The sequence below is a fragment of the Lepidochelys olivacea genome (genome assembly GCF_965140295.1).
Source record: "Lepidochelys olivacea isolate rLepOli2 genome assembly, chromosome: 1".
NCBI classification, from domain to species: domain Eukaryota; kingdom Metazoa; phylum Chordata; order Testudines; family Cheloniidae; genus Lepidochelys; species Lepidochelys olivacea.
The window spans coordinates 283997843-284010196 of record NC_140411.1 but is presented as its reverse complement, the minus strand read 5'-3'; the positions used below and the strand labels follow the sequence as shown (position 1 = coordinate 284010196).

General features: G+C 46.1%; 1 protein-coding gene across 2 annotated transcripts; it reads right to left on the bottom strand.

The window, feature by feature from the left end:
• Positions 1-6083: 6083 nt before the first annotated feature.
• BBS10 (Bardet-Biedl syndrome 10) lies at positions 6084-12019 on the bottom strand. Of its 2 annotated transcripts, none has more exons than XM_084630054.1 (2): positions 11694-12019; positions 6084-9639 (listed from the first exon to the last, which is right to left on the bottom strand). In XM_084630054.1, the coding sequence occupies exons 1-2, from the start codon at positions 11726-11728 to the stop codon at positions 7587-7589; spliced, it is 2088 nt and encodes a 695-aa protein (XP_084486180.1). In that variant the 5' UTR covers positions 11729-12019; the 3' UTR covers positions 6084-7586. The 2 variants fall into 2 exon arrangements, with proteins under 2 accessions (XP_084486180.1, XP_084486179.1); XM_084630053.1 differs by lacking the exon at positions 11694-12019 and adding an exon at positions 11018-11282.
• Positions 12020-12354: the final 335 nt, after the last annotated feature.

Genomic DNA, 12354 nt, shown 5'->3' with positions numbered 1-12354 from the left:
CTGTAAAGGGTTAAGAAGCTAAAGGTAACCTCGCTGGCACCTGACCAAAATGACCAATGAGGAGACAAGATACTTTAAAAAGCTGGGAGGAGGGAGAGAAACAAAGGGTCTGTGTCTGTCTGTAGTCGTCTTGGCCGGGGATAGACCAGGCATGGAGTCTTAGAACTTTTAGTAAGTAATCTAGCTAGGTATGTGTTAGATTATGATTTCTTTAAATGGCTGAGAAAAGAATTGTGCTGAATAGAATAACTATTTCTGTCTGTGTATCTTTTTTGTAACTTAAGGTTTTGCCTAGAGGGGTTCTCTATGTTTTTGAATCTAATTACCCTGTAAGATATCTACCATCCTGATTTTACAGGGGGGATTTCTTTATTTCTATTTACTTCTATTTTTTATTAGAAGTCTTCTTGTAAAAAACTGAATGCTTTTTCATTGTTCTCAGATCCAAGGGTTTGGGTCTGTGGTCACCTATGCAAATTGGTGAGGCTTTTTATCCAACATTTCCCAGGAAAGGGGGGGTGCAAGTGTTGGGAGGATTGTTCATTGTTCTTAAGATCCAAGGGTCTGGGTCTGTAGTCACCTAGGCAAATTGGTGAGGCTTTTTACCAAACCTTGTCCAGGAAGTGGGGTGCAGGGTTTTGGGAAGTATTTTGGGGGGAAAGACGCGTCCAAACAGCTCTTCCCCAGTAACCAGTATTAGTTTGGTGGTGGTAGCGGCCAGTCCAAGGACAACGGGGGGAATATTTTGTACCTTGGGGAAGTTTTGACCTAAGCTGGTAAAGATAAGCTTAGGAGGTTTTTTTCATGCAGGTCCCCACATCTGTACCCTAGAGTTCAGAGTGGGGGAGGAACCTTGACACTCACGAAAGCTCATGCTCAAATAAATTGGTTAGTCTCTAAGGTGCCACAAGTACTCCTTTTCTTTTTATGATTTTTAAGTTTCCCATATTACTTCAATTTAATAATTGATTATAAAATCCCTGTTGATATTAGTATTAATACCTAATAGTATTACTAGGGATGCAAATATGATCGCTTTTCCCAGCTGCAGCTGCCCATTTACTCAGTATTCTCCTTCCTCCATGCATCACTATCCTGTTGGGATCCAGGAAGTGGGTGGGCGGAAGCCCGCCCAGTGCTAAAGGACCTCCCCCTAGCCCAAGGGGAGAATCCACAGGTCCGGAATTCCAAATAATTATGGGGGACAACTAAGGAGATAACAGGAATGGTAGTGAGGTCACAGGGCTAAATGAAGGGAACCTGACGGGGACACTAGCAGAGAACCCCAGACAGTGCCCACTGCTCCTCGAAGGCGTCAAGGAAGCCAGTGAATGCCGCCCAGAGGAACTCTGCCCAGATGCATGAATGGACGGAGGAGCGGAAATAGCCCCTACAGTCGCAGGAATCCCCGTTGGCCAACCTCCTCTCCCTGGTTTTGTAGATTGCCATTTTGGCCAGGGCTAGGAGGAGGTTGACAAGGAGTTCCCGCGACTTAGTGGGGCCACGGATAGGGAATGCGTAGATGAATAGGTGAGGGGGAAAGTGCAACCAGAAACATAAGAATATATTCAAGAGGAACCGGAATAGGGGCTGCAACCTGGCATACTCCAGGTATAGATGCGCCAGGGTCTCCTTCATGCCACAGAAAGGGCAGGTGTCTGGGAGGGGAGTGAACCACGCCAAGTACACACCTCTGCTCATGGCTCTGTGAAGGAGCCGTCAGCTGATGTCCCTAGTGGGCCTCAGCACCAGGGTGGAATATAGGCTGGCCCACCAGGGCTCCTCACCCTCCAGAGGTGACAGGAGGTCCCGCCACTTTGTGTCAAGGCAGGAGGGTGAGGATCTGAAGAGTGCAGAGCACGAGCGGGTACAGATGTTTTCTTGGCACGGTCTGGAACCAAACCGGCTGCAACTCGTGCAGCTGGCTCACGGTAAAGGGGCATGATGGTCAGGAAGGTCCACAGGGCAGGGGCCCATTGAAAAGGTCCAGAGGGGCTGGGGTGGAGGGTGGGCAGGCAGGGTGTACCCTCTCGCAGGACCCAGTCAAGGAAAACCCGAGCAGTGGGAGATAAAGCGGCCCTCACCTCCTGAAGTACGTGCCGGGTCAGTACTAGGCCTGGAGAGCCCTATGTGCCAAGCGAGTGTCAGGGGATCCAGCCAGTCTCCCCAGTCGTAGTGCAGGAGGTCTCCAACTCTGGTGACTTCCGCCAGGACCAACCTCTGGCGCACCAAGGGGGACTCCACCACCTGCACACAGAGCTGGGGGTTCTGTAGCAGGGGCTCCACGAGGAGATCCACTCCCTCGGTGGCCGCCACGGACCTAGTCCATGCATCACTATGGTAGACCGTTAAAAAAACAGGTAGATTAAGGCATCAAGTTAAGACTAATCTTCAAGTAAGTCTTAGGATGAGAAACTTATAGAAAACTGACAATCACCACAGTTTGAAAAGATGTTTAGTAGATGTTTAGGAGTTTAGTTGTACAGCCTCTCTTCTGCACTCAGCCTATTTTTATAGTGACACAAGAACATGAGCCAGAACAGCTAAAAATATTGGAAGCCATGAATACCATGTAAACAAGCTGACAGATCAAATGTTGGTCAGTCATAATGTGGATTTACTTCCTACTATTGCTACTGTGATCAAAATGATTAGATAAAGAATATAAATTCTAGATTTCATGTCCAGTCAGACAGTCCTTTACAGGAATATACTACAGTGGCCTAGAGTCTACTGTTGGATGTCTTAACAGTGAAAATATTGATGTGAAATGGATAATAAGAATATGGTAGACAGAAAAAAATTAGGGAAAATATATACAAAAATGGAACATAGTGTTTAAAATCATATTTAATTCAACTCCTTGTGAAGGTCAATAAATTACAGAGACATTTTGACTTTTTAAACAACTATTAAAGCTAGTTCTTTAGCTTTCCAAAGTTTTGATGGCACATACCACAGGTAACTTGCCAGGGAAACCAAAATTCACATTTAATTTGCATAAATATTTAAATGTGAAAAATGAGGTGAAATTCACCATTGGGCAGATTTGCACAAGACCCTCCACAATATGGTGCACAGGGCCAGAATCAATTTAACCCTAAATGCATACTATTACATTTGCTTGCATTTGAAACCTGCCTGATAAATTAACAGAAATTGCTTTACTGAGTTCAACAGCAATACAAACCTGCAGTGATCTGCTTTTTCTTCCCTCTTTGTTATAGGAAGAAGTATTTGTTCTTACACTGAGCTTTGAGCATCCAGACTTGACCAGAACACGTCGTCACATAAGATTTTTGCCTCAGTTGCCCAAAATGCCTTACCAAGCCCTAATTGGCAATCTGCAGAAAAACCTCAAAAAGGGTTTTAAATTCACCAAAATTTTAAATTGCTTAATTGAATATAAAATGAGTGGTGGTAGTGTCAGGACCCTTTGGCATGCTTAGAATAGTAATTAGTTTTAAGAATAAAGCTTTAATTAAATAAAAATTAAGAATAATTTAAATTAGAAAATACAGTGATGGCAGCTATAGTATAGGATTACGTAATGTAAAGTGGGAAATCCCATAGGAATGCATGGGAGCCCACAGAAATGAATAGGGATGATGCAATCAAGGCAAAGTATTGCATCACTTCCTGTGGGGAATGACTCAGCAAAACCCCATAGGAATACACGATAGCCCATAGAAACCAATGGGACGTCCAGACACGAAGTAGCTAGGGCTCATCCAAAGATCAGTTGAAAAACCTCATAAGAATGCATTGAGCCCGTAAAAGTCTGTGGAACAGAGGAGGAGTTTTTGGCAAGTAACTAATTAGCATACGCTAACCAGTAATTAACATATGCTAATAACTGGAAGCTGATTGGCTAAGCTTGAGTGCCACATGTCAATACACATGACAAATTAGCATATGCAAATCCCTGAAGGCTGATTGACTGAATTACAATAATAAAGTAATAGCTAATGAGCTGAACTCATATATAAAGGCAGCAGCCGGCAGGCTAAAGCTCTGGACCAGGACCAGCAAGAGACTGGAGCTCTGCCAGACACCTGTAATGAAGAAAAGTGCTTAAACAACAGCGGCTGCAGCATCAGCAGAACCCAGCAAGGGAGAGGCTGCTTGAAAGGCAGTTACAGCAGCAGCCCACCCAGAATTCCAGGGTGGCCCCTGACAATGGCCATTTCTGCCACCCAGCCAGCGGGAGGCTTCCGCAGCAGCCCAACAGCAGCAACCAACAGGCTTCTGTCTTTCCTGCGTGAGGTACTGCTTTCACCTAAGCGAAGCAGTCAGCAGGCGACCCAGCGGCCAGTGACAATGGGCAATAGCTATCAGTGCTCCCTAAATTTTGACAAAGCGAAGGACTTTTAGACAGTCTCAGAGGGAATCTTAAGAGGCCTCTAAGTCAAAATCTTTTTCGATTAAACATCCTTGAGCGTATGTGTTTTAAGTATAAATAAAGTTGGATACCTGTGGTTTGAGTGAGATCTCCCAACCCATTTGGTACCTGCCACGCCAACATGTACTAGATGTTTAATTTTAAGTGATTAATATTAGGGCTATCAATTAATCGCAGTTAACTCACGCGATTAACTCAAAAAATTAACTGCGATTAAAAAAATTAATCGCACTGTTAAACGATAGAATACCAATTGAAATTTATTAAATATTTTGGGATGTTTTTCTACATTTTCAAATATATTGATTTCTATTACAACACAGAATACAAAGTGTACAGTGCTCACTTTATATTATTTTTTATTACAAATATTTGCACTGTAAAAATGATAAAAATACTATTTTTAATTCACCTCATAGAAGTACTGAAGTGCAATCTCTTTACCGTGAAAGTGTAACTTATAAATGTAGATTTTTTTGTTACATAACTGCACTCAAAAACAAAACAATGTAAAACTTTAGAGCCTACAAGTCCACTCAGTCCTACTTCTTGTTCAGCCAATTGCTAAGACAAACAATTTGCTCTACATTTACGGGAGATACTGCTGCCTGCTTCTTATTTACAATGTCACCTGAAAGTGAGAACAGGCATTCGCATGGCACTTTTGTAGCCGGTGTTGCAAGATATTTACGGGCCAGATATGCGAAATATTCATATGCCCCTACATGCTTCGGCCACCATTCCAGAGGACATGCTTCCATGCTGATGATGCTTGTTAAAAAAAATGCATTAATATGTGACTGAACTCCTTGGGGGAGAATTGTATGTCTCCTGTTCTGTTTTACCCACATTCTGCCATGTACTTCATGTCATAGCAGTCTCGGATGATGACCCAGCATGTTCATTTTAAGAACACTTTTACAGATTTGACAAAACGCAAAAAAGGTACCAATGTGAGATTTCTAAGGATAGATACAGCACTTGACCCAGGGTTTAAAAATCTGAAGTGCCTTCCAAAATCTGAGAGGGACGAGGTGTGGAGTATGCTTTCAGATACCTTAAAAGAGCAACACGCTGATGCAGAAACTACAGAACCCAAACCACCAAAAAAGAAAATCAGCCTTCCACTGGTGGCATCTGACTCAGTTGATGAAAATGAACATGCATCGGTCAGCTCTGCTTTGGATAGTTATCGAGCAAACCTGTCATCAGCATGGATATGTCTTCTGGAATGGTGGCTGAAGCATGAAGGGACATATGAATCTTTAGCACAACAGGCACATAAATATCTTGTGATGCCAGCTACAACAGTGCCATGTGGAAGCCTGTTTTCACTTTCAGGTGACACTGTAAACAAGACGCGGGCAGCATTATCTCCTGCAAATTGTAACCAAACTTGTTTGAGCAATTGGCTGAACAAGAAGTAGGACTGAGTGGACTTGTAGGCTCTAAAATGTTAGATTGTTTTATTTTTGAATGCAGGGGGTTTTTTTGCACATAATTCTATATTTGTAAGATCGACTTTCATTATAAAAAGATTGCACTAAAGTACTTGTATTAGGTTTTAATCAAAATAAATATAAAATGAGCACTGTACACTTTGTATTCTGTGTTCTAATTGAAATCAATATATTTGAAAATGTCGAAAATATCCAAAAATATTTAAATAAATGGTATTTATTATTGTTTAATCGCATGATTAATTTGTTTAATCTCTTGACAGTCCTAATTGGTATATGTAATAATATTGTTATAAGGTATAGAGTACTAAGTGAATGATCGTATTGTTATATGTGATAGTTAATTGAAACTGTAATGGTAGGGCTGTGTCTTTATTTGCCATGCCGCTTCATGTTTATACTGTAACTCTATTACAGTAACTTCTCGCTTAACGTTGTAGTTATGTTCCTGAAAAATGTGACTTTAAGCGAAACGATGTTAAGCAAATCCAATTTCCCCATAAGAATTAATGTAAATGAGGGGGTTAGGTTCCAGGGAAATTTTTTTCACCAGACAAGACAATTTTTTATATATATACACACACATACACTGTAAGTTTTAAACAACTTAATACTGCTACACTGCAATGATGATTGTGAAGCTTGGTGGAGGTGGTGAAGTCAGAAGGTGGGATCTTTCCCAGGGAATGCCTTACCGCTAAATGATGAACTCGCAATCAGCTGAGCACTCAAGGGTCAACCCATTGTTGTTAACGTAGCCTCACACTCTACAAGGCAGCACGAATGGAGGGAGGGGAGACAGCATGGCAGACAGAGACACACACTCTGTGTGTATGTAACACAGAGTGAGAGAGAGAGAGAGAGAGAGATTTGCATTGCCCCTTTACGTACGCTGACCCCGCTCTAAGTACACTGCCTTTTTAAAGTAGATCAGCAAGTTGAGACAGAAGCTGCTGCCAGGAAGCTCCCTCGGTCCTGAGCCTTGTTGTGTCGTTCCCCGCCCCGCTCTATGGAAATGAGATAAGCGGGGTACAGGATCGGGGGGAGGGGGACATCCTGACATTAGCCCCCCCCACACGGCAAGCAGAAAGCAGCTCCAAGGCAGAGGGCAGGAGCAGCATATGTCAGTGGGACAGCAGGAAGGACAGCTGAACTGCAATTGATAGCCTGCTGGGTGGCTGCTGCACAGAGAACTTAGGGGTGTGGGGGAGCTGATAGGGAGGCTGCCAGTCCACCCTGGTTCCAAGCCCCCACCAGCTAGCTCCAAGGGGCTGCTCTTCCTGCAAACAGTGGACAAAGCAGGCGTCTGCCAAATGAGGTTATAAGGGAGCATTGTGCAACTTTAAACTAGCATGTTCTCTAATTGATCAGCAACATAATGAAACAACATTAACCAGAACGACTTTAAGTGAGGAGTTACTGTATCTCTATCTCTACTCTTTTACTGTAACTATTCACTTCTAAATAAATATTTTTGTTTTCAAATACTTTGTTTGTTGTCTAATCTTGGAGGGCTGTATCCCTGTCCTTCAAAGGAAAGTTAGCTAGCTGCTACTTTCCCAGGAAAATCACTTACGGTAGGCCACAACCTTTCATACCGAAATAGATAAATTGGAAATAAAGGTTTTAAATTAAAAGCAGTGTTTCTAAAGTAACATCATTGGCTTAATATAATTGAACCAAAATCTTCTGGTAACAACATAGGAGAAACAAAAACATTGTTTTCACAAATCTTCTTCTGAATCATTAACCTCACTCTTTTGAGGTAGTCTCCTAATACCAATTATTAAATCAATAGTGAGAAGGTTTGTAACACAATGAAGAACAGAAGCTACTAACTGATATTTACAATACACTGATTCTAGACCTTGGTGATGCGCGGGCAGCTGCTGCTTAGTTTGAAGTGCACTAATGGCTTTGAAATAGACCTGAGTAAAACCGTTCTCTTTTGTTGTCTTGTAAAGGATTTTTGGAATGCTTAGCAATGCATCAGCAATTACAGTAGAAATAACAGCTATTTTTGGTTGTTGACATTGTTTTGCATAGGAATGGAGATAATAATGTAACAGGATCTCAAAGTTACCTCCAACTGGCAAAACTGACCCTGCCTGTATGACCAAGTTGGTGTAACTTTGGACTGTGTGTTTATAACTCTTCTCATACTTAAACGGAACTATACGATTGCCTGGTTTCCAGTACTCCTTAGCAGCGTTCAGCTGTTCGGACACAACTGATGTACTGCTGTTTTCTATAGCTGTCATAGCATCATTACAAATCCTGTGGTTGTTGACAACTGGCTCACTCTTATTCTTTACCCACATTTCACTTGGATGCTTGCATTTCAGTGGCGGTTTCTGTAACTCTCTTCCAGAACTACCTCTGTCAATCAGAGCTGAAAACGTAAGATCACTCTCTAATTCTACAATGGGCATGGCTAGAACTGAGGATTTTTGTAAGTCTGTTTGATTACATGATGGATTTTCACCTACCCATGAAGAAGAGTCTATAAACTGTTTTTCTGTTTCAGCCATAGATGTTTTTAGTTGTTGGTCATTGACCTTTTCCCTATTACAAGAAATATTCTCCATTATGAGTTTTTGCGGAGTAGCTGAATGTTGCCAACTACAATGTACAGCTTTTGATGCATTATTTGGGTTTTCAGGTTGTGCTTTACATCTGTAACTCAGATCAACTGCTTTAAATAGTTGCTGTAACATTTTAAATGCTCCATGAAAAGCAGAGGCATGCAGTTCAGTGACACCATGCACTGGTCCACAAAAGATTACACAATGAGGCTGAAAGGCACATGTCCTTGTCAAACCAAGATGAACATATCTCTTGGAGCCAAGTACAAGAGGCCGACAAAATTTTGCCATCATGGTTTCAGTGATCTCACCACGTATATTGTCCCGAGTAGGTATAAAAGGTGAGATACCTGTGGTCTTGCAGAGAAGAGAGATTTCTTCTGATGATAAACACTCTACAATAGATATACCACTTATTTTTGCATAGTAACTAACTATTTCCTGTTGTTTCACACTTGACAATAATACTTTTATATTGTTGTTCTTCAAGTATTTCATTATAGCTTCTGTTCTTTTTGTAATCCAGACTTGGGATGCCTGACACTCAACTTCCGCATTTACGACAAACTCTAAACCAGAGGCAGAAAGAGCAGAGTGGATCGATTCTGTTACAATTAACATTCTTATGTCCCCATCTGCTGGACAGTACACAGCAAAATCTCTGTGAAGAACAAGTCCCTCTAAGATCCTGGAATTTGAAACAGGAAGACCTGTTACAGCAGAATGTAATTCTACAAAATATTCATTCACTAAATTCAGCATTTCATTTCTACCATTTTTGAAAGGTATACACCTGTAATAAAAATCACAACTCAATTGGGAAAGAAGCTTCTGATGACTATTTCCTATTCTTCCACAAAAGTAAGCTTCGAATATTGACTCCATTGTGTCCCTATGTATCTCTCCTTCCCAACTAGAAAAAGCAGATAAAAAATGTTTTCTTAGGTCTTGTGACATAATGTGGTCCAATATGTGAGTCTGAAATGTCATAAGAGACTGAGATATTTGCTTCAGACTGTGACAATGTTTTTCATATCTATCTCTCCTTTGAATATCTTCACAAAATGGAGATCCTTCACTTTTATCAAGAATTGCTTGAAGTCCTCTGAGTAATTTGGACAATAGGATGATGAATGTTTTAGCACCATCTCCAGTCATGCTGTGGTGCCTGGAGACACAAGCTACCATCATTCTGGTAGAAAAAGGAAAATAAAGTAAATTAAGGGCAGCTTTTACCAACACATTTTAATTAATAGTTTCAATTTATTAACAAAAGTGTTTCAACTATTCACTTTTCAAAAGATAATACTAGCCACTCATGACTCATGCTCCATGTCTGTCACTGAGGTCACGGATTACGCAACTTTCCAGGACTACTGTGACTTCCGAAGCAGCCCATGTAGCTGGCTTGGGAGCCACCTGAGCAACACAGGCAGCCCCTGGGCCAGTCGCACCAGCTGCTGCTGGGGCAGTCTGCCCTCCCCCCACCCCCAGCAGCAGGAGTTTCGGTGTGGGGGCTGGGTGTGCGGGGCGGTGCTTACCTGGGGAGGCTCCCCGGAAGGGCAACAGGAACGCCCCTCCCTCAGCTCCTAGCTCCACCTACTGCCTCCACCCACAGGCACTGCCCCTGCAGCTCCCATTGGCTGCGGTTCCCAACCTGTGGGAGCTGCAGAAGCAGGGCTTGGGACAGAGTGGAAGCAACATGTGGAGCTAGGAGTTGGAGATCGCTGCTTCCAAAGAGCTGAGTAGGGAACCTGCCCCCACCCCACCTCCTGAGGAGTCTCTGGGCCACACTCCCCCCCTCCCCGCCCAAGTATCCGTGGCACACCCACCCAAGTTTTAGTCAGGGGTATATAGTAAAAGTCACAGACAGATCATGGGCTATGAATTTTGTTTACTGCCCATGACTTTTACTAAAAATACCTGTGACTAAAACAGAGCCTTACTCGTGACCCCCTGCAGGTTCTTCCAAGGTGTCATTTTAACAAATGGAAAGGATTGCCCAGGGCTTGAAAGATAGGCCAGACCCAGAGGCAGGCACCAGTGACAGCCAAAGGCCACAGCACCCTAGCGAGAAGCCCAAACCCCTCCCTGTCCCCAGGTGCTGCGAAAGGCGAGGGCCCTGGCCTCTGCTGGGGGCAGGGCAGGGGGCTGTATTGCTCCCATCAGCGCCCGGCTCACGGAGGGGAGGATGAAGCTGGGTGGGTGTGAAGGGGTGTAACGCAGCCCCGGAACTGCTGGCAGACGCTGCTGTGCGGTCTCTGCCCAGGGCGAGCAGCTGCCCCTCGTTTCATGGATTTCTTTTCTCACTGCCGCCCGCCTGCTGCGAGGGCACCAGTCGCCACCGCTCTGGCCCCGTGGCCTGGGCCGGAGGAGGGACGTCCCAGAGCTTCACGGACCGGCTGCGGCCCAGGAATCCGGGACCCCCGCACAGGGGCGCTCGGCTCCGAGGCGCTGCAGGCCCGGCCCGCTCACGTCGCGGGCGTTTCGCAGCCACAAGCCACCGAAAGGCGGAGGCGGCGCCGGCCGCCCCGAGAGGGCGCGGGAGGCAGGTACCCGCCCGGCGTTACCTGGCCGTGGGCGGGCCGAGGTGCAGCGCCTCCAGCACTCGCCTCCCGTCCCGCGTGAGCAGCGTCTCTCCCGTGGGGCGCGTCAGGAGCACCTGCCCCCCGCGCGGCCCCACCGCGCCCCGCACCGCGCTCGCCAGCGCCTCGGCCTCCTGCACCAGCCGCCCCAAGTCCAGGGACGCCGCGGACGCCATGGAAACCGCCCGCCGCTGTGGATCTCCGGCGCCGTGACGCCATCACGTTGGAAGGCGGTAACGTGCCCAGTCAAAGAGGAGGGGTGAACCCCCCCCCTCCTTTCTGCGGTTCGGGGGGGGGCGGAGCACGCGGCCGCCTTTTCTAGTTCGTGCCGCGTCTCCCAGAGGCCGAGCCTCGCTCTGAGCCGAGCCGCTCGTGAGTGGCGCGTGCGGGTCCGAGCGCGTCGGGGGAAGGCGGACCTGGCCCTCCCGCTAGCAGCAGGCGATGCTGGGGCTGGCGTGGGACCCCCCCCTCCCCCCGTGCAGCACAAAGGCTCACACCTGAGGGCAGCTCTAGAAAGGCCTCTACAAAGAGCGGATGTTGTGGGGCGCGACTTAGTGTTTGAACACTTGGCCTTGGCAACCCAGCGCCGGCAGGGGTGCCTGGTTGCTGACGGTATTTCAGAAATCCTGGGCAGTTTCCGTAGCACGATGCTGTTCCTTACCCTCTCGGTGGTGGCTCGGTTCTGTCTCGCTTCATGGCGCTCAGCAGTCCCTTGCGACACAGCCATACGTGAACAGGATAAATGGCGCCTTGTAGACAGGGACCATCATTAATTTCATTCTCCCCAACAGTAGCATTCTTTGCAGGCCTTCCCTCTTATTACAAGGCACAAGACATCCATAGCCTATGCCGGGGTGGGCAAACTGCCGCCTGGGGGCCACATCCAGCCCCTCCAGGCATTTTAATCAGGCCTTCGAGGTACCACTGGGAAGTGGCATCTGGAGCTTCCTCCCTCCAGCCAGGGAGTAGGGTGAGGTCTTGCCCCACTTCGCACAGCTCCCAGAAGCAGCAGCATGTTCCCCCCCCCCCCCCGGCTCCTACATGTAGAGGCAGCCCTTTCCCCACCCCAAGTGCTGCCCCCGCAGCTCCCATTGGCCAGGAACTGCAGCCAGTGAGAGCCACAGGGGTGGGCCTGTGGACAGGGCAGCACACAGAGCTGCCTGCTGCACCTCCATGTAAGAGCCAGAGGGGGGATATACTGCTATTTTTAAGAGCCGTTTGAGGTAAGTGCTGCCCGAGCCCTGATCCCCCTCCCATCATCCAAACCACTCAGTCCCAGCCCGGAGACCCTCCTGCACCCCTCCCCACGCCTTCTGGAACCT